Source organism: Brachionichthys hirsutus, chromosome 8, assembly GCF_040956055.1.
Source record: "Brachionichthys hirsutus isolate HB-005 chromosome 8, CSIRO-AGI_Bhir_v1, whole genome shotgun sequence".
Classification (NCBI taxonomy): Eukaryota; Metazoa; Chordata; class Actinopteri; order Lophiiformes; family Brachionichthyidae; genus Brachionichthys; species Brachionichthys hirsutus.
In genome coordinates, this window is record NC_090904.1 from 2,285,640 (window position 1) to 2,309,953 (window position 24,314).

At 49.2% G+C, this 24,314-nt stretch overlaps 3 protein-coding genes across 4 annotated transcripts in view; all 3 read left to right on the forward strand.

The window, feature by feature from the left end:
* chd6 (chromodomain helicase DNA binding protein 6) overlaps positions 1 to 2,158 on the forward strand; it is a 35,621-nt gene extending 33,463 nt beyond the window's left edge. Inside the window, exons 44-46 of the mRNA XM_068742005.1 lie at positions 312 to 452; positions 596 to 700; positions 962 to 2,158. Coding sequence (XP_068598106.1) covers positions 312 to 452; positions 596 to 700; positions 962 to 2,158 — 1,443 coding nt within the window. The remainder of the gene's footprint in view (positions 1 to 311; positions 453 to 595; positions 701 to 961) is intronic.
* Positions 2,159 to 5,907: 3,749 nt separating this feature from the next.
* rpp14 (ribonuclease P/MRP 14 subunit) lies at positions 5,908 to 11,470 on the forward strand. Of its 2 annotated transcripts, XM_068742694.1 has the most exons (6): positions 5,908 to 5,961; positions 6,990 to 7,114; positions 9,499 to 9,583; positions 9,739 to 9,815; positions 9,883 to 9,961; positions 10,225 to 10,392. In XM_068742694.1, exons 2-6 carry the CDS (start codon positions 7,032 to 7,034, stop codon positions 10,279 to 10,281), a joined length of 381 nt encoding a protein of 126 aa, XP_068598795.1. In that variant the 5' UTR covers positions 5,908 to 5,961; positions 6,990 to 7,031; the 3' UTR covers positions 10,282 to 10,392. The 2 variants fall into 2 exon arrangements, with proteins under 2 accessions (XP_068598795.1, XP_068598794.1); XM_068742693.1 differs by lacking the exons at positions 5,908 to 5,961; positions 6,990 to 7,114; positions 9,499 to 9,583; positions 9,739 to 9,815 and having other exon boundaries at positions 9,899 to 9,961; positions 10,225 to 11,470.
* Positions 11,471 to 11,813: 343 nt separating this feature from the next.
* On the forward strand, positions 11,814 to 23,906 carry pxk (PX domain containing serine/threonine kinase). The gene is made up of 18 exons (XM_068742692.1): positions 11,814 to 11,938; positions 13,134 to 13,184; positions 13,266 to 13,313; positions 14,953 to 15,139; positions 16,234 to 16,311; positions 16,664 to 16,737; positions 16,905 to 16,979; positions 17,098 to 17,202; positions 17,318 to 17,419; positions 17,498 to 17,659; positions 18,385 to 18,502; positions 18,607 to 18,685; positions 19,026 to 19,074; positions 19,163 to 19,240; positions 20,185 to 20,271; positions 20,578 to 20,638; positions 21,596 to 21,655; positions 22,200 to 23,906. Exons 1-18 carry the CDS (start codon positions 11,837 to 11,839, stop codon positions 22,358 to 22,360), a joined length of 1,677 nt encoding a protein of 558 aa, XP_068598793.1. The 5' UTR covers positions 11,814 to 11,836; the 3' UTR covers positions 22,361 to 23,906.
* Positions 23,907 to 24,314: the final 408 nt, after the last annotated feature.

Here is a 24,314-nt window from a genome sequence, read left to right on the forward strand (position 1 = left end):
CTGCTCCTCAGAGGACGTGAGGCTCCGTGTCTCTCTGCTCCTCAGAGGACGTGAGGCTCCGTGTCTCGCTGCTCCTCAGAGGACGTGAGGCTCCGTGTCTCTCTGCTCCTCAGAGGACGTGAGGCTCCGTGTCTCTCTGCTCCTCAGAGGACGTGAGGCTCCGTGTCTCTCTGCTCCTCAGAGGACGTGAGGCTCCGTGTCTCTCTGCTCCTCAGAGGACGTGAGGCTCCATGTCTCTCTGTGATTTGCTGCTTGATCTTTGGACACAACTAAATGTATTTCTGTCGCGTCTCTTGTCCTCGCCTCTGCAGTCTGGAGCAGCTCTCTTACATGGTTTTGTTGAGCGCCCCAAGCAGCGGCGACATCGCTGCAAAGACCCGACTAAGCTGGACATCAACTCATTAACGGGGGAGGAGCGGGTCCCCGTTGTGCATCGAGGCACCGGCCGCAGGGTAGACAGTCCACACACACACACACAAACACACACACACACGCACGTTGATGCATGTGATAGTGTTTGAACTTCCATCTTGACGTTGTCCACTAAGTCCGGCTCCTCTTGTAACGATGGCTGCCCCCCCCCCCCCCCCTGCAGCTCGGCGGCGCCATGGCTCCAGCCATAAAGGAGCTGTCCAGGTGGCTGGACGCCAACTCGGAGTACTACGTAGCTGCAGACTGGGCTGACGTCGTCAAGCACTCTGTGAGTACCACGCAGTATTCTAACGTCGGGCCGGCCGCTCTACACACGTAGAACCGTCTTCACACCCGACCAATCGGACTCGGTTCGGACTCGGTCCCGTCGGGGGGCAGAACGTCACACTGTGATTCTAAAGCGGGCCGAACTGTCCGAGCGGCATCGCGGGGTTGGACGATTTCTAGGACTATCCAGAGCGGCGGTTTTGGATCGCTCCATTGTCGGAACTGTCCATGTAATCTGCGTGTTCTCGTCCTCCTCTCACAGGGTTTCCTTCCTGAGGGGAAGTTCTCCCGGATCCTGACGGAACCCATCAACAGAGACCCGGGCTCTCGACGGCGTGGACGGCGGCCCCGCAGTGAGATGCCCAAGCCCCTCCTCTCTCTCTCCAGCTCTGCCTCGTCCACGGTCGGCTCGCCGCTCTTCGTGAACGGCAGGCTCATTGCCAGCATGGATTCCATGGTGGCCATGCAGAACCTCCGCAGTGGCATCGCTGGACTTCCCATCTCTGGGATAATGGCAGCGGGATTCCCACATGGCTTCTCTGCAGCCATTCAAGCAGGGGGGGTTGGAAATTCCATAGATGACACCAAGAATGAGCTGAGCATGTTGCCCGTGATGCTGCAAGGCATTCCGCACCCCCACGGCGCTGCAGTCCCTCAGCATGCCTTGTTCGCTGTTGGAGCAATGATGGCACACGCACACCCCCAACCTTCTCGCCACAGCTCGGCATCCTCTTCATCGCCGTCTGCGACGAAGGTCGCCACGGCAACCGCATTGGACAAAATGCCTGCTGAGAGAGAGAGCGCCGCCTCTTCTGGATCCGATGGGGGGGAAAAGGAAAAGACCATGGAGAAAAGTAGATGGGTGGAAACCAGCAAAAAGGCAGCTGTGATGGGGGCAGAGGGCCTCGTCTCCTCCCCCGGCAGGGCTCATCTTGGATCTGCACATCTGGGGAGTGGCACCGGCAACCATCTTACATTCAACCCCTTCCTGATCCCGAGCATGTCCCATGGGCTGCTCTACCCACACATGTTCTTGCCACACGGCGGCATCATGGCACTTCCCACAATGCCCCCTGGTACCGTAGAGGGCTCCTTGGGCAGTACCAGGAAGAGGAGGAAGAGGGGACAGGAGGGGACAGAGACAGAAGACGAGAGGGTGAAGGCTGCAGCGGGACAGCTAGAGGAGAAAGACAGTGCAGTTGAAGCTAGCGTGGCGTCCCTCCCGGACTCCCCTTCATTCCCCCCCGTCCCCTCTACCTCGTCTCAGAACACAGACCCATGTCCGACTGAAGAGCCCCAGATCGGGCGAGGAGATGGAAAGAACGGGTCTGCAGAACCCTCCAGAAACGAGCTTCAAGGAGCAACAGCCGAGGGGTCGGAGCCCCCGGAGGGGGAGGCAATGGATGAGGAGCACCAGGACTTCAAGGAGCAAAGACGGGTGGAAGGAGGGGAGGCATAGAGGAGGGGCAAGAGACCTCCTCCTTCTGGAGTCAGTGTAAAGTGTAAAGTTTGTGACGTGTCTGTCCGTCCATGTCCCTGTAAAGACTTTGATTATCTCCATGACTATCTCATCTGGGTTATGTTTATAGACCAAGTCTCCGCCCACCCTCCTTCTATACAGAAAATCCTCTATGAAATGTTCTTTGTTAATTCTCCCCCATCATTGTGCATCAAGGATTGGTTGAGTGGGGGGGGGGGGGGGGGCTCTCAACGGGACCGCAGAGACACACTCCGTAGGCAACAAAAGGGGACTCCCGTAATCCTAGACAATCTGTCCGGCACCTTGGGACCGCTCAGCTTTCACATGTGGTTTCTTCCAGATGTTCCCATTTGTCTCCACCGTTTGGAGCTCAAGCAGATGTTCTGGTCAATGTGAAACATGCGGTTCCTTTAGCTCAGCGCTGTCTCACCTTTGTTCCTTGTGTCCTTCTGTCACTCTTCCCACACCTAAATGGGGACGTTTGTCTTATTTCCGTTCCTTTGAACGTCGGCAGGTTGCGTCGACCCGCCGAGATGAAGAGTCTGAACCAGAGTTCCGAGAGACACGGCAGTAGAAACGTTTGTGGATAGCGAGGGAATACGCGGATCGACCACGACGAGAGACACGATCTGGAGCGTCACCACTGCGGGCCAAGCTGGGAGGGGAATCGAGGGGCGCATCCTAGACAAAACGCCTTAGCTTGTCCGTCCCAGGCTACTTTTCACACTAGAGCAACAATCCCCGTTCAAGAGGAGCTCCGCCCTCAACGCGTTCCTATGATAACAGAAGCATCATGTCACCGATTCGATTTATTACCGTACAGATCAAGTATTCATCACTTTTACAGTCTCCCTACTAACTGCATGTTTTTAATGACGAGCTCAGCCTGTCCACCAGGGGGCGAACTGCGAACGTCGGGATGCCATCTTAAATACGATCAGTTGATAAAGAGGCCGGCGCAGCCTGAGCGCTGTGACGTCGTAATGAGCTGGAGCGCCGGGATGGAACGTCTGTCCCGGTGACGCCTCGGATCAACCCCCCCCCCCATCCGTATTTTCTCACACTAACACATTTCACTCTTTATCGCTGTTTTTAAATTTATCGCTCGTTATTTCTTTCAACTTTTTAGTTTAATTTCTCCATTTGGAGAAACGAGCTGACTTGACCAAGCGGGGTGGGATTGAACTGGTCTCATTGTTTCCAGGTTCAGCCAGACTGTCCATCGCATTTCATTCCATTTTACTCTCCTCCCAACAGGGTCGGCGTTTTGTAGGTTTAAATTCATTTTTGTTTTTCTAAATGAATGCATTATTTTTGCACAAGGTCGTTTTGTGAATGTTAACCTTTTAATGCTTGTGTGTGTGTTTGGTGAGACTGATTGTGTGTGTCGCTTGTGGAGTCGTGTTTCTTCTTGTCCTTGCAGGTCACATTACTTTTTTAGGGAAGGGGGAGTGAAACATCGTTGCCTTGTCATGAATCTGTGGCGACCTATTTCATGTTATTACTCTTTCCTTTTGCTTTGCCAAACTATCACCAAGTATGACATTCTAGTTCTCATATTTTATTTAGTATTATTCAGAGTAATATGAGCTATTTTTTGCATACATGTCTTATTGTTTTCCATGTAGTCACCGTGCTTGTCTTCATTTTGCTTTTGTGTGAATCCAAAATGAACAATAATGAAAAGGTCACGTTGTCCAAATGAGTTTCACGTCAGTCGTCCTTTAAAGCACAACAAACATCGAGTCACACTCAATCTCCGTTTTCACCAGCCGACCTTGAACGCATCACATCTCTTGTCTTTGGGCACGTGCTAAACTTGATTCACTGAGACTCTCACATTAGCAGATGATACCATGCTATTCATTAAAGGTCCATCCCGACTATTCGTTCATTTTAATCACTAAACGAGTTAGTTCAGGTAAAGAGTATGAAACTACACAGCTTCTGAATACTCCTGTTTGTTAAAACCCAAGTACTTTAATGCAGATCCTGCATCAGTTGTACTCGACAATGTTAAACGTAGAACAGGTTCTGGATCTGGATGATTCACACTGAGTTTCAACAAATGGAAACCGATCAGAGCATCTTGAACCAGAAAGCAGAGCAGGACAATTGGGAACAAGGATACACTCTTCAGTGTATCCTTGTTTCAGAACTTGCTTCAGAACTTTCAGAGGTAGATGCAGCTGCCCCGGGGTAGACTGGCAGGAGCGAGTGCCATCCTGACCACCGCCGACTCAAGTGGGTGAAGTGTCTTTCCCAAGGACACAACGACGGTGAACACGTGCAGGGAATCGAACCGCCAACCCCTCTGATCGAGGGGAGGACGACCTGTTGAACCACTGCGCCACCGATCGTGTATTTGAGTGCTTTTCTGTGTGAGATTCCAACGACAAGAAATGTTTGTCCTCCACCTCCGCTCACTTCTCCATCTGTTAGTATTCCACATGTACCCACACCGTGTCCCGTTCCCATGGCAACCTGAAGCCAGCCGTGTGTGAAGCTGCTGAGGTCAGGCTGCCTTCTCCAACAGCGTTCCGTCTGGACTGTCAGAGCGGCCACCTTGAAATGTTGTTTACGTTTATCTGTTGTCATAAACAATGTATTTATTGTGTACTTCTTATCTTCACATTGTTGTCTAACGAGTGCTCATTGGCTGTTATCATTCCTCCTGACAGACACAATTTTTCCTCATGGAATTTATTTTGGCGCCCTCGTCACATGCTGAAGGGCTTTTGTACTTTACAAGAGTCCCCCAAATATTCTAATGTAAAAAAAAAATCACTCTGGGAATGTTGGAGTGTCCTTTCCCAGAATCTGGGATGCAGCTTGATTTACAATAAACGGTTTGATGCGGTGAGGTGAACGTCGGTATGTGGGGCAGGTGATCTTCTCTGCTTTGGAAAGCCACTAGTCCCGTTAATGGTCGAGTGATGCACCGAAAACCGAGCCTCCGTGTTCCGAGGCTAGCGCTCATCCAACCAGGTCTGGGGATTATGTCCGCAGATTAGCGCTCATCCAACCACGTCTAGGGATTATGTCCGCAGATTAGCGCTCATCCAACCACGTCTAGGGATTATGTCCGCAGATTAGCGCTCATCCAGCCACGTCTAGGGATTATGTCCGCAGATTAGCCCTCACCCAACCAGGTCTGGGGATTATGTCTGCAGATTAGCGCTCATCCAACCAGGTCTGGGGATTATGTCCGCAGATTAGCGCTCATCCAACCAGGTCTGGGGATTATGTCCACAGATTAGCGCTCATCCAACCAGGTCTGGGGATTATGTCCGCAGATTAGCGCTCATCCAACCAGGTCTGGGGATTATGTCCACAGATTAGCGCTCATCCAACCAGGTCTGGGGATTATGTCCACAGATTAGCGCTCATCCAACCAGGTCTGGGGATTATGTCCACAGACAGACGCCTCCAACCCCACAGGCTCCATCGCGGGTGAAATATGGCGCCCCGTGTTATTAGAGCACGCAATGAATTAAGGGACTGCTTGGGCGCACTTCCTTTCCGTTGTGACGGTTCCTCGTGGTGGGAGAAGCTGCTGTGATGCTCGGCCTGATCCCGAAGACGACGCCCGAAGAACAACACAGGGAAGAGTTGAAGGAACGAGTGCTGGGGGGGGGGTCACAGTTCCTGCATGACGCTGGAGTCCTGAGAGAGGCCAGTGGGGGGCAGTAATGCGCCCGGCGGCGGCCATATTACCGGAAAGAAGAAGAAGAAGGAAGAAAGAAAGAAGGAGAAGAAGAAGCATCTCCTCGTCTGTGTCGGTGAGTTCTGTCAGTAACATTTGCCCCTAAATGTTTTAAACTATTGTAACTCTCGCCGTGAGTTATTTAACGGTGTAGCAGCTGCTAGCTACCGTGGCTCAGGTTAGCCAGCCTAGCTTAGCCTCGCCTCCTGTGTGTCTGCCCGAGTTTGTGTGTGAAAACGTTGTGCAGCTGTTCCGGGTCGACGGATGGAGACTGGACTAGGACTAAGGGAATATTCCAGAAATGGAGACTGGACTAGGACTAAGGGAATATTCCAGAAATGGAGACTGGACTAGGACTAAGGGAATATTCCAGGAATGGAGACTGGACTAGGACTAAGGGAATATTCCAGGAATGGAGACTGGACTAGGACTAAGGGAATATTCCAGGAATGGAGACTGGACTAGGACTAAGGGAATATTCCAGGAATAGAGACTGGAATAGGACTAAGGGAATACTCCAGGAATGGAGACTGGACTAGGACTAAGGGAATATTCCAGGAATGGAGACTGGACTAGGACTAAGGGAATATTCCAGGAATGGAGACAGGACTAGGACTAAGGGAATATTCCAGGAATGGAGACTGGACTAGGACTAAGGGAATATTCCAGGAATGGAGACTGGACTAGGACTAAGGGAATATTCCAGAAATGGAGACTGGACTAGGACTAAGGGAATATTCCAGGAATGGAGACTGGACTAGGACTAAGGGAATATTCCAGGAATGGAGACTGGACTAGGACTAAGGGAATATTCCAGGAATGGAGACTGGACTAGGACTAAGGGAATATTCCAGGAATGGAGACTGGACTAGGACTAAGGGAATATTCCAGGAATGGAGACAGGACTAGGACTAAGGGAATATTCCAGGAATGGAGACTGGACTAGGACTAAGGGAATATTCCAGGAATGGAGACTGGACTAGGACGAAGGCGGGGCTGGGACTTGGTTCATGTTTGCAGCAGGCTTGTACATTCTCTGCTCTGCTACAGATCCTTGAAAAAGTCTTGCTTGGTTGAAACGATTGCGCTGATGCTTGTTTTTAGGATCCTGTCATTCATCACGGAGGCGCTGATGCTGATCAAAAAATGAAACGTGCCGACGAATCCGCCGTTTACCAGCGAGCCGTGTTCAAGAACGCCTCGCCGTGCCACTACATGAAGGTCTGTCTGTAAGTGACGGAACCTTTGTTTTAAAGATGCTTTATGGGTGTAACGTCTGAGACAGCGATTGATCATTTAGCCTGCCCTTCATCTAAACCAGTGTGCCGTGAGAAATTATCTATTATAAGGCGCACTGTCAATAATTTGTCTGTTTTCAAACTTTTTTTTCTATATATATATATATATATATATAGCGCACCGGACTGTAAGACGCATCTGTCCCTTTAAGAAATGGAACGCCACTCGCCACGTCATCGCGTCACAGACGTGATGACGTAGCGAGTGGCGTTCCAAAAGACAACAGAGTTAGTGCTGCGCGACACGTGACAGTGATGGAGACGTTTTTGAGAAGGGGAAAATGCAAATGCCGAACGGGACGCTGGACAAAATCCAGACCCAGATGGCCTGACTTCAAAGGAGCAAGAGGAACTCACTGATCTGAAACAAGATCATGGTTTAAAGCTAAACTTTGCTGATCTTCCTTTGGACAGTTTCTGGTTATCTGTTGCCAAAAAGTTCCCCATTCTAGCCAACAAAGCTATTCTGACATTGCTCCCGTTTTCAACCACACATCTGTGTGAGCTGAGCTTCTCAAGCTCAACGGCAATAAAAACTAAAAACAGAGAGAGACTGAGAGCTGCTGAGGAAGAGCTTCGTGTGTGTCTTTCTACCATTACTGCCAGGATATCCATTTTGTGTTCATCGAAACAGCCCCAGGTTTCTCACCAAGTATAAATACATTAAAGAACTATATTATTAACTATATGTATTATAATAAAGGTAATCTAATCTAATATGTACTGTGTTAGAGTGCCATTTTGTGTCATTTTGGTTGGTTGGTGTGCCCCAGGATTTTGTAAATGTAAAAAATGTGCCGAGGCTCAAAAAAGGTTGGGAAATACTGCTCCAAAGCATTAATAAATGCATGTACTGCTCCAAAGCATTAATAAACCCTGGTACTGCTCCAAAGCATTAATAAACGCATGTACTGCTCCAAAGCATTAATAAACGCTTGTACTGCTCCAAAGCATTAATAAACGCTAGTACTGCTCCAAAGCATTAATAAACGCTTGTAACTGCTCCAAAGCATTAATAAACGCTTGTACTGCTCCAAAGCATTAATAAACGCTAGTACTGCTCCAAAGCATTAATAAACGCTTGTACTGCTCCAAAGCATTAATAAACGCTAGTACTGCTCCAAAGCATTAATAAACGCTGGTACTGCTCCAAAGCATTAATAAACGCTTGTAACTGCTCCAAAGCATTAATAAACGCTTGTACTGCTCCAAAGCATTAATAAACGCTAGTACTGCTCCAAAGCATTAATAAACGCTTGTAACTGCTCCAAAGCATTAATAAACGCTTGTACTGCTCCAAAGCATTAATAAACGCTAGTACTGCTCCAAAGCATTAATAAACGCTAGTACTGCTCCAAAGCATTAATAAACGCTAGTACTGCTCCAAAGCATTAATAAACGCTAGTACTGCTCCAAAGCATTAATAAACGCTTGTACTGCTCCAAAGCATTAATAAACGCTAGTACTGCTCCAAAGCATTAATAAACGCTTGTACTGCTCCAAAGCATTAATAAACGCATGTACTGCTCCAAAGCATTAATAAACGCTTGTACTGCTCCAAAGCATTAATAAACGCTAGTACTGCTCCAAAGCATTAATAAACGCTTGTACTGCTCCAAAGCATTAATAAACGCTTGTACTGCTCCAAAGCATTAATAAACGCTTGTACTGCTCCAAAGCATTAATAAACGCATGTACTGCTCCAAAGCATTAATAAACGCTAGTACTGCTCCAAAGCATTAATAAACGGTTGTACTGCTCCAAAGCATTAATAAACGCTAGTACTGCTCCAAAGCATTAATAAACGCTAGTACTGCTCCAAAGCATTAATAAACGCTTGTACTGCTCCAAAGCATTAATAAACGCTAGTACTGCTCCAAAGCATTAATAAACGCATGTACTGCTCCAAAGCATTAATAAACGCTAGTACTGCTCCAAAGCATTAATAAACGCTTGTACTGCTCCAAAGCATTAATAAACGCTAGTACTGCTCCAAAGCATTAATAAACGCTTGTACTGCTCCAAAGCATTAATAAACGCTAGTACTGCTCCAAAGCATTAATAAACGCTAGTACTGCTCCAAAGCATTAATAAACGCTAGTACTGCTCCAAAGCATTAATAAACGCTTGTACTGCTCCAAAGCATTAATAAAAGCTAGTACTGCTCCAAAGCATTAATAAAAGCTAGTACTGCTCCAAAGCATTAATAAACGCTTGTACTGCTCCAAAGCATTAATAAACGCTAGTACTGCTCCAAAGCATTAATAAACGCTAGTACTGCTCCAAAGCATTAATAAACGCTTGTGTTCTCGCAGTGTGCTGGAGGATGAGTTGACCAGACCGACCGCTGTCGAGCTGAAGCACTGTTTAATCTCCGGTCTGAAGAGTCTGCATGGAGAGGTAACGCGTCTCAGGTGAACACGGTGGGAAGCGTCACGCTAGGTAACGCGTCTCAGGTGGAGCAGCGCTGCGGCTGTTGTTGTTGTTGTTGTTGTTGTTGTTGTTTGTCGTCATGTTGAGAGACGGTTTCTACCTTCGTCTCTTTTATGCTTCAGGTCGGAGCAGCTTTGGCTTTTGACCTGCTGAAATATGACGAAGACTCTCTCACTGCTTTCCTTCGTGTTTGTAATGGGTGAGTCTAAACTACGTGTATTTATTGATTCATTTGGTGTACATACACACAATGTGTGTACTTTCAGGGGCTTGTGGAAGCTGTGGAGTTCTCTGACCCTGCTGGGCTCGTACCAGAACCAATCCTGTGCCTTCCGAGTGTTGCAGGTATTTCTCCCCAAATTAAAACTTTTAATGCACTTGCTCTGTGATCTCACACACACACACACACACACGCACACACACGCACACACACACACACACACACACACACTCGTTTGCATTCCGTAGCAGAAAGGAGTCGTCTTTGTTTCCGATGCAGCCTCTGAAAAATGAGTGGCTGAAATGCTGTCGTTTACAACGTTGGTTTTACGCCGTGAACGCCGTTGTTTACGTGTGAACACCGAACGCCCCTCTCGTGTTGCCTTCAGGTGTCTCCCTTCCTGCTGGTGCTGACGGGAAACAGCCGTGAGCTGCAGCTGGACTGAGACGTCTGGCGGTTTTCAGGATGCTCCTCGTGTTGCGGCAGCGTTTGTGCAGCGGCGCCGTTCCTCCTTCCTGCCGCCGCCTCCATGTTGGCCAGCGAGCTTCCCTCGTAAAAGCGTTTTCCCGCCGTGATGTGGAGATGTTCGCCAGCCTCACGGGGGACACCAACCCTCTGCACCTGGACCCGGCCTACGCCAGCACCACCCCCTTCAAGGCGCCCGTCGTCCACGGCGTGCTCATTAACGGGCTGATCTCGGCTGTGCTCGGCACCAAGATGCCCGGCCGCGGCTGCGTCTTCCTGCGCCAGGACATCCACTTCCCCGCCCCGCTCTACGTCGGGGAGGAGGTGCTGGCCGAGGCCGAAGTCCGCAAGATCAAGATGTCCTTCGCCTTCGTAGCGGTGACGTGCTCCGTCGAGGGCAAGGTGGTGATGGAGGGGGAGGTGCTGGTAAAACTCCCCGCAGACAGGAAGCCAACCTGGAACCTTCCCGCTGGGCGGTGACAGCGCTACCCACTGCGCCGCTACGGTGCCCCTCTGCTAAAAGAGATTCACGAGTCATCTCGAAAACCAAAATGTCATTTGATTTGAGCATTTCTTGCGTCAGTGCAGTACAATATATCTGTGATACTTTGGTGTGGAGTACTTTACTGTGATCAGTATTTGTGTTTTGTATGAAAACATTTCATGAGATGAGACGAGTGACGCTGGCGATGATTGATTTTATAGCGTTACGGTTACGCAACAAGACGAGTAGAAGAGCTGAACGCGGCTTTGGGTCAGGATCCGTCTGACGTGGTCCACGCGTCGTTTCCGAGACGGGACATCGTCTACAAAACCCCGAAGAATTGTGTCTAAAAACATAAATGAGTACTTTCTGGTTTGACATCATTGACCTGGTTGCCGTCGATTTCTCAGGGACAGCATTTACATCAAAGCATGTAAATGCTTTGATGTAAATGCGTGGTGCTTCCCACCGTGTTCATCAAAAGCTGCAGGAACCCGCCTGTGGACCGATAACCGGGCCCTGAGGTACTCCGCTGGGGATCTCTGAACCCTGACCGGTTTGTCGGTGACTATCTGAGCGATCTATCCCTCGTATTTCTCCAGGTTCTTCAGTAGTAATCTCGGCTCAGTACTACTGTAGTATTTCTGCAGGTGACATGAATACCAAACGTGCTCCTTTTGATCTGCACCTGGTTTCGTTATTTTCAGAATGAATTAAAGACGCCGGGAAAGGAGACAAATAAAATAATACACACGAAGCGAAAGCGGTGTTCTAATCGGCTTGTTTATTGATCAGGAAATGCAGATGGAGAGATCAATGAAAGCGGGTTTGTTCTTTCTGAATTTTCATTAATGCAATATTTGGTTAAAATAATCGCCTTTATTAAATACCTTGATTAGCTCCTCCCTCAAACCACCTGGTGGCTGTGACGTCGCGTCACGTGGTTTTCTAACCACCAATCCTGACAGCCGTGATGGCGGCGCGGCGCTTCCTGGTTCCGGTCCGTTTGCTGACTGGCTGACGGACGGGCTGTCCTCGTCGGTCCTCCGTGATGTCTTTCCGGGACACGCCGTCCCACGGCCAGCCGCTGCTGGACGACACGGTTCCGTTAACGGCGGTGATCGAGACCAGCCAGAACCTGCAGTCCCACACGGTGAGAGTTGGGACACTAGTCCATCATGTCCCTCCGCGGTCCGGGACAGGTGGACAAGTGTGTCGCGTTCTGGGGTGAGACCCACGTTGCGTCATAACTTCTGTTTCCACGTCAACCACAAACGACCCCGGACGGGTGGGCTGCCACGCCACGCCGAACCCGGTCCACCGTGACGGGCCGTGGACCGGGTTCATCGTGGACCCGGTTCACCGTGGACCCGGTTCATCATGGACCCGGTTACCGGTTCGCCGTGGACCCGGTTCATCATGGACCCGGTTACCGGTTCGCCGTGGACCCGGTTCATCGTGGACCCGGTTACCGGTTCATCGTGGACCCGGTTACCGGTTCGCCGTGGACCCGGTTCATCGTGGACCCGGTTACCGGTTCACCGTGGACCCGGTTCACCGTGGACCCGGTTACCGGTTCACCGTGGACCCGGTTCATCGTGGACCCGGTTACCGGTTCACCGTGGACCCGGTTCACCGTGGACCCGGTTACCGGTTCACCGTGGACCCGGTTACCGGATGGCGACCTGAGTTCCTGATCGTTGGGCTTTGATCTGTCGGCTCGCTGGAGACCAGGATCCGGGAGGATTTCTTGTCTTGGTCCGGCTGTGAACGTTTGTAGACCCGCAGACGTGTTCTGATGCGTGTTCTGATTGATGTCTCCAGAGTCCCTCGATGCCGGGTTCTAGTCTTCAGTTCTAGTCTTTGGTTCTAGTCTTCAGTCTGAACTGATTGAATCCAGAGAAACGACATCGGCTTTTATTTCCATCAGCTGATCGGCCTCAAAGTTCGATGCAGCTGCTGACGAAAGCAGGAACAGGTTCAAGGTCAACTGCTTGAGTTCCTTCAAGCAAACAACCTGCTGCCAGAAAAAGGTCGGGGGGGGGGGGCGTGGGGGGGCGTGGGGGCGTGGAGGACGAGTCCCCGTCCAACATCAGGGAACGCACCTGAAACCGGGCGTGACCCTCAGTACGACCTTCAGGAGTAAAGCAGGGGGCGCCAGGTCCACCTGTAGAACGGGACGGAGACTTCGCACGGGACTCTCCAGGGTTTCGTCCTGTGTATTTGTTTGGAGGAACACAGTGCACAGCTCTGTTGCTATGGTGACCTGGTTAAGTTTCCATAATGTCCATGAGACATTCTAGATTCTAGAAGCTTGATGTCAACCACTTTTCTTTCATGTCTCTCAGGAGTACATCATCAGAGTCCAGAGGGGCGTGGCCGCAGATAATTGCTGGCAGGTAAATGCATCAATGACGATGCCGGATGTCGAGTCATGTTTTAGAATTCACCGTGTGTGTGTGTGTGTGTGTGTGTTGCAGGTGATTCGACGGTACAGTGACTTTGACGCTCTCAACAGCAGCCTGATGGTGAGTCCCACATGGCCCGGCAGGCTGCGGGGACACGGGTTCCTTCAGCCGACTGGTCCAACATGGACGGGGTGTCGGTTCCACCACGAAGACGAGTCTCAGAGCCACGGTGAAAGGACGATCAATCAATGATCGTCTGTTGGTTGGTTTACTCGCTGGATTACACAAAAGCTGCGGGTTGCAGCGGACAGGCGGGGCCAGGACTGTCTTCTGAGTGTCTTTGCCTTTGATTAATTTATAACTTTTCCCCTCATTTAACAGGAAATAATCTGGAGAGTGTATTGTGTGTTTAGCATAGTGCAGACACAAATACTCAAGGTTTTAAGGATCAGCATTAAGCATTGTGACCACCGGCCTAATATTTTGTAGGCCCCCATTTGTTAATGAACTGATGCACCGTGTAGACTAAGGACAGAAGTGAGTATTTGTGATCAGCAGTCTGGCTTTATACCGAGGACGAGTACCACAGACGCGATGTTAGCATTGAGGCTAGCAATGGAGAAGTACAGGGAAGGTCAGAAGGAGCTGCATTGTGTCTTTGTAGATCTAGAGAAGCCTATGACAGTGTGCCCAGAGAGGAACTGTGGTACTGCATGAGGTACTGTGGTACTGCATGAGGTACTGTGGTACTGCATGAGGCAGTCTGGAGTGGCAGAGAAGTATATCAGAGTAGTTCAGGACATGTAGGACATTTGTAGGACAGCATTAAAGTGTGCAGTAGGAGTAACAGGAGTTTATTGTAGAGGTGGGATGCACCAGGGATCAGCTCTGAGCCCCTTTTTGTTTGCCATGGTGATGGACAGACTAACAGATGAGGGGAGACAGGAAGCTCCTTGGATTATGATGTTTGCAGATCTGCACTGAGAGCAGAGAGCAGGAAGAGGAGAATCTAGAGAAGTGGAGGTCTGCTCTAGAAAAGAGAGGGATGAAGGTGAAGGCTGTTTCCACCGCCTTCTGTCCTTCTAGGTTCCTAAATTTGCCCATCACTTCTTCATCTCCTCTTTCCTCTCCTCCGTTATAAACAACTTGAATCCTGCTCCTCTGCTTCTAGCCTTGCTTCCTGTCCACCTGGTCTCCTGGACACACATCAACCTAGGCTTTCTGGGTCAGGTCCAGATGCGTTCTGTTCAGCGTTCCTGTTGCATGGAAACAACAACGCACGCTGCAGCCTGCTGGGGGGGGCGGTAACATCGGTCTGGAAGTTGTCATGGAAACCCCCCAGCAGAGTCGCTTGCATCGTGTCTCCACCGTGCTTCTTCTGTTGTGTGGTTCTGACCCAGTGACCGAAGCGTTTGTTGCACGGTTATTGTCTACCCGCGGATCTCCGGATGTGGCGATCGCTGCTGGGCATCGGGTTCGGGTCGTTGTGAGCGTGGGGTCACCTGAGGGGGGCGGTCATGAGGCCAGTTCTTACTGTTGTTGGGGCGTTGGGCCTGAAAGCGAGTCAGGACTGGCGGCGGTTTTGACGAGTCGGACGGACTTCCCTCTAACTTGTTTTCCCCTCGCATTCCGAGATGACGGGAAGTGAGCAGCTTTTCTGCTGATGTTTCGCCTGCTCGTGTCCCTTTTGGGTCTGACGCTGACGCCAGCCTTCGGTCGGCGCCGGTAGCATCGACTCTTTCCCCCCCCTCCTCCCCAGGTGTGTGGCATCAATCTCCCTCTGCCCCCGAAGAAGCTGATCGGAAACATGGAGAGAGAGTTCATAGCAGAGAGGCAGAGAGGACTGCAGACCTATCTGGACTCCATTACCCAGAATGCCATGATCTCCAGCTCCCTGACTGTCAAGAGGTTCCTGGACCCCAACAACTATTCCACCAACTACACAGGTGATCAATCATTCCCAAGTACTGTTTACAACCGTTCTGCTGGTTGTGTCTTGATGCTATATTGATTTTGAATCAACAATATACATTCAGTGATTGGTGATCAGGGTTTGATGGAAGCCCTCGGGCGAGGTTGGTGTTCCCTCTTCTTGGATGTGTGTGCAGGCGCCGTCATCCCGGTGGAGGTTCCTCTTTCATCCAAGAGGCGTCCTCAGTTCTGGAGAACTACTTCTAAGAGTATCATTACTGTAAACGCAAACAGAAACCCAAGAACCAATAAGTCACCTTGTGTTATCACGAGATGATCAATGAACCAATGCCCTGCCACACAGCCATGGTTTAAAGCTGGGCCTGTTTAAGAACAGGTTGAATCCATTCTGTGACCTGAAGTGTTTGGGAAGACTCCTCCTTGGAATACGCTTCGGCTTCTTAGTCCCATTACGAGTAGAATCTTTAACTTTATTTGGAGCCATAATGAGGGAAAAGAGAGAAAGCACAACGGCAAATGGAGCGACACCGCTGCGTACGAAAGAGGAATATAATCTGAGCAATACATGTAACTATTACAGGATTATTACACCAGCATCTACTCACCATAACACGTCTGTTGAAGATGTGGTCTCAATAATCGCTTCTGTCCTTCATGGCCACAATTCTTACTTTTATAAATTCCAAGTTCTTGTTTTTTTAATCCAGGGTTCTTGATTTTTAATCCCGGGTTCTAGTTTTTTAATCCAGGGTTCTTGCTCTCTTGTGTGTTGGAGCCATTCTGAAGGCTTTGTTGCCTGGGTAACGCAGCGCGGAGTCATCTGTAGATAAACCCGGGTTTTAAATCTGACTCCTAGTTTTGTCTTTCTTTTCTTGGAAGTGGTTGGCTCCTCCTCTTCATCCTCTTCCTCCTTTTCTCCTTTGTAAAGAAGTTCTCCAAAGATGTTCACAGACAAACATTAACGGTTGGCAGCCATGTCTGCCCGATCTCCAGGTCCATTCAGAGCAGTACTCTGGCGTCTGTTGACGAGTACCGGTAGGTTTCTCTGTTGACTGATGACGAGTGTCCAGTCTGTAAGTCTGTCCGTCCCTCTGTCCCCGTGTCTCAGAGACGGCCCTGCAGCAGGTCTCCATGTTCTTCCGGTCGGACCCAACGTGGGAAGTCCTGGAGCCTCTCCGAGACATGGGTATGAATCACATGAGCGTTGGGACCTGAGGGCAGTGTGCGGTGCTGATGCTATGCTACCACTGATCAGAATACGGGCTCTGCTACGTGCCTGTGTTCTTTATTGGGGCTGCATCACCACGTTATTTTCTGAATGACTTGAGAGGGGGGGGGGGGGGGGGGTCGAACCGGTAACAGATGGAGAGACTTGTCTTACCAGAACAAGTAAATCTAGCAGCAGGTTGTTTAACTTGAACTCGCCTTTTATTTAAAGCTGTTACTCTTAGCTTAGAGACTATTTCAATAAATACTGGATACTTTTGCATTTATTTCTTATTTGCAGAGTTACAAATAAAGTGTCTGTTTTTTTTTAGGCTGGAGGATCAGGAAGAAATACTTTTTGATCAAAAGCAGAGAGCAGCCCAAGGAGCCGTGTCTGCTGAGCTGGGTGGGTGTAACGGAAACGGGGTTATTGTTGTCGTGGAGATGACAAATCGTCTCACTCTGAAAGGACTCGGGGGACATGATTTGTTGAATTGAAATGGCCTTTACGGGCATTTGTTGATCGAACCGGATTGGTTGGCTGCTGGAGATTCACTCCTCCGTCTGTTGCAGGTGGACCTGGGTCCCGATAAGTTCCTGTCAGACAAAGACCTCCAGTCAGCCCTGAAGCTGCTGACCGGCCCCTCTGTAGGTCCAGATATGACGAACCCGCGTCTGGGCCGACTGTGTAAATCACGTCGTTATGAATAACGTGTATTCGTGAAATGTCACTGGCTGGACGTCCCGCTCTTGTCTTTGTGTCCAGACGCCGTACATCTGTCCCCTGCTGTTCTGCAGCATCAGCGAGTCTTCGGCGCTGCTCGTCCGGCTGTTCAGCGAGAGGGGCTCTCTGAGGGACCACATTTACAAGGTGTGCGCCCCCGGATCGGGGCTTTCTTGATGCTGACTTTGTCGCCTGGGCTTTCGGGTTCGGGTTTCGTATTTCTGTCCGGTGACGGAAAACTTTCACTCTTTTCTCCGTTCAGGCGAAACCAAGAGAGAGTCACCTAAAAAAGTACGGGAACCCGAAGAAGAGTCAGGGGCTTGAGCTTCAGCACATCAAGCTGTACGGCCGTCAGGTCCTGGAGGTGTGTCCAGGTGTTACACAGGACACACACACACGCGCCAGAGATGTTACCAGCGTGCTCTGTGTGTTTCCTGTGCAGGGCCTGAGGATCCTCCACGAGGGGGGGATATTCTATGGGCACTTGCACGCTTCCAACGTCGTCGTGGACGACGGCGTGTGTCGACTGTTGGATGTAGAGAACGGCGTGCTCGGCGTGCCTTCTGCTCTGCGACCAGCATTCACCCAGCTCAGGAAGATAAAGGTTTGTTCACACTGAATGAGATGTGAAGCATTGCACAGATTAGGACACGATCCGGCTAGGTCCTGAAGGTTATTTCAGCTTAAATGAAGCCACGCCTCCCAGTAATGGTAACTCTCACATGTCTGGAGACGCCGGCCGAGGAGGTGGAGCTCCAAATGAACCCTAAACCTAAATTAAACTATACCTCCTTTGAGAGCCGTATTCTCCGGACTTTTGTTTCCGGGTTTGGAGCGTTTCTGACGGAGCGGCTTGAGACAGAAATGAGGGACGCTGTCCTGCAGCATCTGTTTGAGACAGAAATGGGGGACGCTGTCCTGCAGCATCTGTTTGAGACAGAAATGAGGGACGCTGTCCTGCAGCATCTGTTTGAGACAGAAATGAGGGACGCTGTCCTGCAGCATCTGTTTGAGACAGAAATGAGGGACGCTGTCCTGCAGCATCTGTTTGAGACAGAAATGAGGGACGCTGTCCTGCAGCATCTGTTTGAGACAGAAATGAGGGACGCTGTCCTGCAGCATCTGTTTGAGACAGAAATGAGGGACGCTGTCCTGCAGCATCTGTTTGTTATTTGACCAAAGACTGGCACAGATATTTCATACAAGTGTTTGGGAACTGCTTTAACTTGTGGAAAAAGGGTAGAATATGGGACATTTTAAACTGATTCATAAATGTACAACCATGTTATGATATTCATATGTTTATAATGTGTGTGTGTGTGTTTGCAGTCCACAGAGAACATTGATGTCTTCTGCTTTGGACATTTGCTGTATGAAATGACGTATGGTCATCTACCGGACAGCGTTCCCATCGATGAATTCCCAGCTGCCCCCCACACATCTGTGGGTTAGTATATTTACACACAAGAGCACTGCTGTTGTGTCTTCTGTGTGTTCGTCCTGGCCCATACGTGTGTGTGTGTGTGTGTGTGTGTGTGTGTGTGTGTGTAGTACCAGTGCTGCAGTCCATCCTGTCCACAGAGGCCTGTAGGGCTGGAATGCTGACTGTTTCAGAGCTGCTGCAGACGCCGTGAGTTCACCCGTCTCGTCTTCGGCCCCCCCTGATTGGTCTTGCGCAGCCTTCCCTCGGCGAGCTGCCGGCTCCCTCCTTTATTTTACTTGACAGAAATCACCAAATCGTAACTCGAGCAAGCTTTCCAGCTGGTATTCAGACTCTCCTCGTGCCGTCCGTCCCACACGAGCAGCGCCATCGTGACCGTGGCCGCTCGCTGCATACGTAGTTGAAAAGAACAGCAGACGTTGATATGACTGCTGCGTGGCTGTAGATTGCTGCTCGTAGGACCTCGTGCTCGGCGTGGAACTGGAAACGGAACCGCCTTTGTCGCTGATGCTACACGTTTTGTGTTCAGGTTGTTCAGTGATGTGCATCTCCAACAATCAGAAAGACTCCAGATGAAGGCGAGTGGCCCGGTCGATGTTACTTTGAAAAGTTGTATTTTTCTGCGGCAGAATCTTGACTTGAATATTTATTTATGAACTCCTTCAGGTTCCCAGCAGGATCAAAGAGGCGCTCAGGACGGCAAAGGAGCTTCTGGAGAGGAGACTGCAGGAGGAGCAGAGAGTGGTGCGTCGCTCGCCTCGCTTTACACGGCGCTCACGTGCACCACGGTGCTCATGCCAGATCAGACTGGTCGGTTCAGTCCTGGCATGGTTCTTGTCCTTCCTATCGGGTCAGAGTTTTAGTGTCTCTGTAAACCAGATCCTGTCTGACCATGGCGACTTGTTGTGTGGCGTACCCCAGGGCTCTGTTTTGGGCTCGGTTTTGTTTATTCTGCGTTTTTTCCTTGAGGAAGTTCATCCAGGAGTTTAGCGGTGTTTCTTACCGCCTGTTTGCAGACCACATCCGGCTGTGTTGTTCATTTACGTCTCATTTCTGAGACGCAGAAATTAACTGTCTATTGAATCGTCTTGTGAAAATAAAGCAATGACTGGGTGCAAACTCACTGCAGTAAAACTCAGATAAAACTGAAGTACTGGTGATTCCCCCGATGAAGCCATTCCAGGGATCAACAGGCACTTGAGTAATCTGAGTTTGAGCCCTAAATCAAGCCCCAGAAATCTTGGGGTCATTTTTGACGAGGACGCGTCTTTGGTACTTCACTGTAAACCGCCGATGAGAAACGGTTCCTTTCAGTTGAGAAACATCTCCAAGCTCAGGAGAATGATCCAGAGCTCATTTACACTCGTATCTAAGGACAACAGCTAAATTGTTTAGAAGAACCCAGGCAGACACGGGGGTAACAGCGCCGCTCACTGCGCCACTGTGCCGCCCATTTTATCTTTGTACTAAAGCCAATTCAGTCTTGGATGAAAATGACTTTCATACCATTTACATTTCACACACTGTCCCAAGTCTTCAGAATCAGCCCTCCACTTTTCTGGGGGGGGGGGGGGGGTCACATCTGGTGGAAGCAGCTTGTTTCATCTTAGCAGTGACACGTCCAGCTTTAATGATCAGGTTGCATCAAATAGCCTGGAAGCTAATTGAGTTTGTTCATGTGATTTTAGGTCCACCAGCACAGGAGGCTGACTAAAGCTCGGTCTCACCATGGCTCGGACGAGGAGAAGAAGAGGAGGAAGATTCTGGCCAGGAAGGTAGGGCTTCCGAAGGCAGCCACAGGCTGGCTGGTAGCTTTTCAAGCGTTCAAACGATTCAAAGACTAATCGAAAGTCTCTGTGACTAAGACGAATATATTTCCACGGATTGTCTTTGAGAATGACGCCCCTCTTAGATTTGACTACTCTGAATGATTCGAACGGCCCGAGTTTCCTCCGAGGAGCCGAACCGCTGGATGAAACGTCTTCCTGTGGGGACGAAGGAGCATGAGGACGGTAGTCTTCATCGCCACAGCGATACGAGGACGTTTTGTTTCAGCGTTGTGTGTCTTTGTGTCTTTGCAGAAGTCCAGACGGTCGGCTTATGAAAATGAAGAAGATGTTGCCGTCAGAAACAATAATTCTGGTAGCTCTTGCTTTTCAACCTTTGGTGTTTCAACTTGAAATTTAAATGCTACAAAGACGTGCTACGTTCTGCTGCTCAGAATGTGTGCCGCCCACAGATCGCTTTCATGACTCCAGTTCTTTTAACAGATGTTTTATTCGTTCTACATCGTAGAATTAAAATAGACAAATTAGAAAAGGAACATTATTGCAAGAAAATAAATTAATAACACTCGTGCTAATACAATTAACTGACACAGAAATAATGCTGACCACTTTGGCATGCTTCAATAGGATACATGGACAGTTATCTTCTGGTAGTAGTCTTCATTAGAGTAATATGAACTAAAACCGGAGAGCTATCAGCTTTGCCTCTGAGCACGGCGTAGCATGCCGCTAACTACGGAACCGGAACTTCTCCTTACCTTACAAAATAAGAACGCCCACTTCAAAATAAAAGTAACGCAACTGCGCTGCAGTTTCAGAATGTTTCAATAATCTGGAGTTTCCAGTCTTATATTGCAAAGACATTTGTGGAATGATTTTACCTAAAACCAGTAAAATCTTTCCGTCTTGGCTTGTAATAATTTATTGACCATGAAATTACGGGGGAAATAATTATCAGTCTGTCCGTCTTACAGAGCAATATTTTTGTCTAGAAAATATCTCCAGCTCAGTCACAGTAAAAAACATTTAGGTTTCATCTAGGTTTCTGTTGTTCTGGTTTGTGTCTCAGATTTAACTCATTTACGATGATTTCATTTTATTCATTGAACTAAAAGTGTTATTTAATACCGACTGGACCGGTTGAGCAGAGCCCGGCCTGGTTTCTGGCAGCCTGTTCAGCAGACACCGCACTGATATCTGATTAGAAAACGTGCCGGTCGTTGGACTCTCGGTCTCTTCGGTTCTTAACTGAGCTTCATCCTTTGAAATAAACATGAAGACACTTTTTAATCTCTTGTCTGTTTGCCCTCAGGTTCTGGAGCCAGTTCCCCGCCTACATGCCCCTCTTCCCCCACCCCCCTATCCACCACAGGTAGGGCTCTCTGTCTGTCTGCCTGCCTGTCTGACTGTGTAGCTTCCCAGCATGCTGAACAGCAGCATCCTAATCACATTGTGAATGCCTGCCCCCCCCCCCCCCCCATGGCAGCATCGGTTTCCTGGTGAAGATGATGTTTGGTAACTGTCCTCTCCCTCTCTCTTGTCCCTGTGCTGTCTCTCCACCATAGAGCATGCTCCATTCTGACCATGCTGTTAGGTAAAGTAAAATGTCCCTTTGTACAGTAATACAGTGACGATTTCTGTGTAGCTCCTGCTGGATCTGTGCTGGGCTTGACCTTTTCCTGCCATTTGAGGAGCTTCTTCAGTTCTGAATGGCTGGTGGGGATTTCGATATTTCCTCTAGTGAGAGTTTTCGGTGGCTCACCCGGCCTCTGGGCGGTAGGCTCCTACCCTGGCAGGCTGGGGTCACCTGGCGGCTGACGCTTTTACCGTCGTTATGCTAACCGCTCCTGAAGAAGCTGTTTGGGTGTTACCTGGTCGTTTCCCTCACTGTTGCATTCTTCTCTTTCATTCAGCAGCTGAGACTCCTCCCCCTCCTCCTGCGCTGGACGCCGCCGCTCCCTCTCCTCCTTTCTCCTCCTCTGATGGAGTGGGTGAATGTCGTGCTGTTCTGCTAAGCTCCATTCAGACCTTCAGTAAAGGCAAACTGAGGAAGGCTGAGACCACTGACTGCAGCTAACCCGTCATATGACCCCGCCTCCCGCTGCAACCTGTCCTCCACTGGGAAGCTGTCACTATGGCAACATGATGGACCCTCTGGTTCTGCACCGTACCCTGGTTCATGCCATTGCTCCGTGACGTTAAAAATAATCACTTTTCTAGCACTAACAAAAAACAAAACAAACATCAAGGTACCATTTTAGTTTTTATGGATTTGTTTTAAACATTTTAAAATCAGTTTCTGGGGTGTAGAAGAGTGAACGATGGGCAGGGAGAGCTTCCGCCTGCTGGACAACCCGAGGCACCTGAAGCTTTGTTCAGCCGCTTTGAGCGTTGGGGGCTGCGGCTTCAGAAGGCGGCGCGCTGGCGGGAACTCCTGGAGTCACTCGAGACATTCCCTCCGGTCGGATGATGGTGCAAGACTCAAGCAGCTTCCGGGAGCTGGGACGATTTCGCTGCAGGACGGTCGGTAACAACCGGTAACAAAGACCAGCTCTAGACAGTCAGCATGAATACACCAGCCTTTGTTTTTCTCTTTGTATCTCACAAAGTCCCCAAGAAATACAGTTTTCATTAAAAAAGAAAGAACGTGTCAAATATCTCCCGTTTGCTGTGGCAGGAAGGCACCCCGTCGCGTCACGTTCAACGTTTGATATTTTAGAAGGTAAGACTGTAAAGCCGTCAGATTTAAGGAAGGAAGACTCAAGTTACAGACGTAGACCTGAACCCGAACAGTTTGAATGCCACTCGGCTGCACCGTGGGGCAGCCGAGTCTACCCCGGGGCAGCCGAGTCTACCGTGGGGCAGCCGTGGCTACACTAGTAGCTTCACCACCGCCAAGTACGAAGTGACTTAATAATCTAATTTAAAGTGTATTTGGCTGTCAAGAAAAGCTCCATAAAAGCAATGCATTATTGTTATTATTAAATGTTAGCATTAAAACCCATTTATGGATGAAAAAATCAATTCAAAAGCATGCAAGAGAGCTTTATTCTCGTCATTGTTACACTGCAAGCACACAATGAAATGATCTTTGCTCCCTAGTGGTGTCCAAACTGTTCCATGGGGGGCCGAGACACACTCCAGGTTTCCTTTCCAACCATCTCTCCAGCAGCTGATCTCGCTAATGAGTTCCTTCTCTCAATTTCAAGGAGGCATAGTTAAAATCACCTGCTTTAGTAGCCGGCTGGAAGGAGAACCTGGAATGTCTCGGCCCTCAACAGGCCCCACGGAACAGCCACACATACAGGGGCCCGAGCATGTGCCTTTTTGTTAAATGAACTACTAATTAATTATCATATATGCCGAACTATCATTATAAAAATGTTTGAATGCAGGCTTTGAGGACACGGTCTTATAAAGTTTACGAGTGATAAAGCTGCTGTGGTCTTTCAAAAATGATGTCGTGTTTGGCGGGGTGATATATATTTGGGGAGAGGAAGAGGCAACACATTCAAAACAACGCTTCTGAACAACATTGTCACACCCTTCGGTATAGCATCAAATACAAATACTGTGCTATTGCATATTCTTTAGGTGTGGCTGGAAATGTATATGTGTTTAAAAAATCTGACATAAATTTTCCATTACAATTAAAAAGTAGACTTACTAGTATAATCTGTTTCTCAACCCAATTAGAGAAGTATAATGATTTATTTTTGCATAGTATGTCCCAGGTCATGACGGATATTATGACGCGTGACGTCACGCTGACGTCGGAATATCCTTTTCGTGGCGCACTATTTTTGTCTGTTTGTCACTAAGCCTGTATCTTAACACTTGAGACTCTTAACTCTATATTTTCTACGGTGTACTTCTACAATACATTTCATAATACTTCGTCCGACGTGTACTCTTATATCATTGACAGCGCAGAAACGTCCTTGACTCCGTTTTGTCCCGCCTCCGTCGCCGGTGAACTATTGTGATTGGCTATGATTCCCAATGACGCTTCCCGACTGGTTGAGATCCCT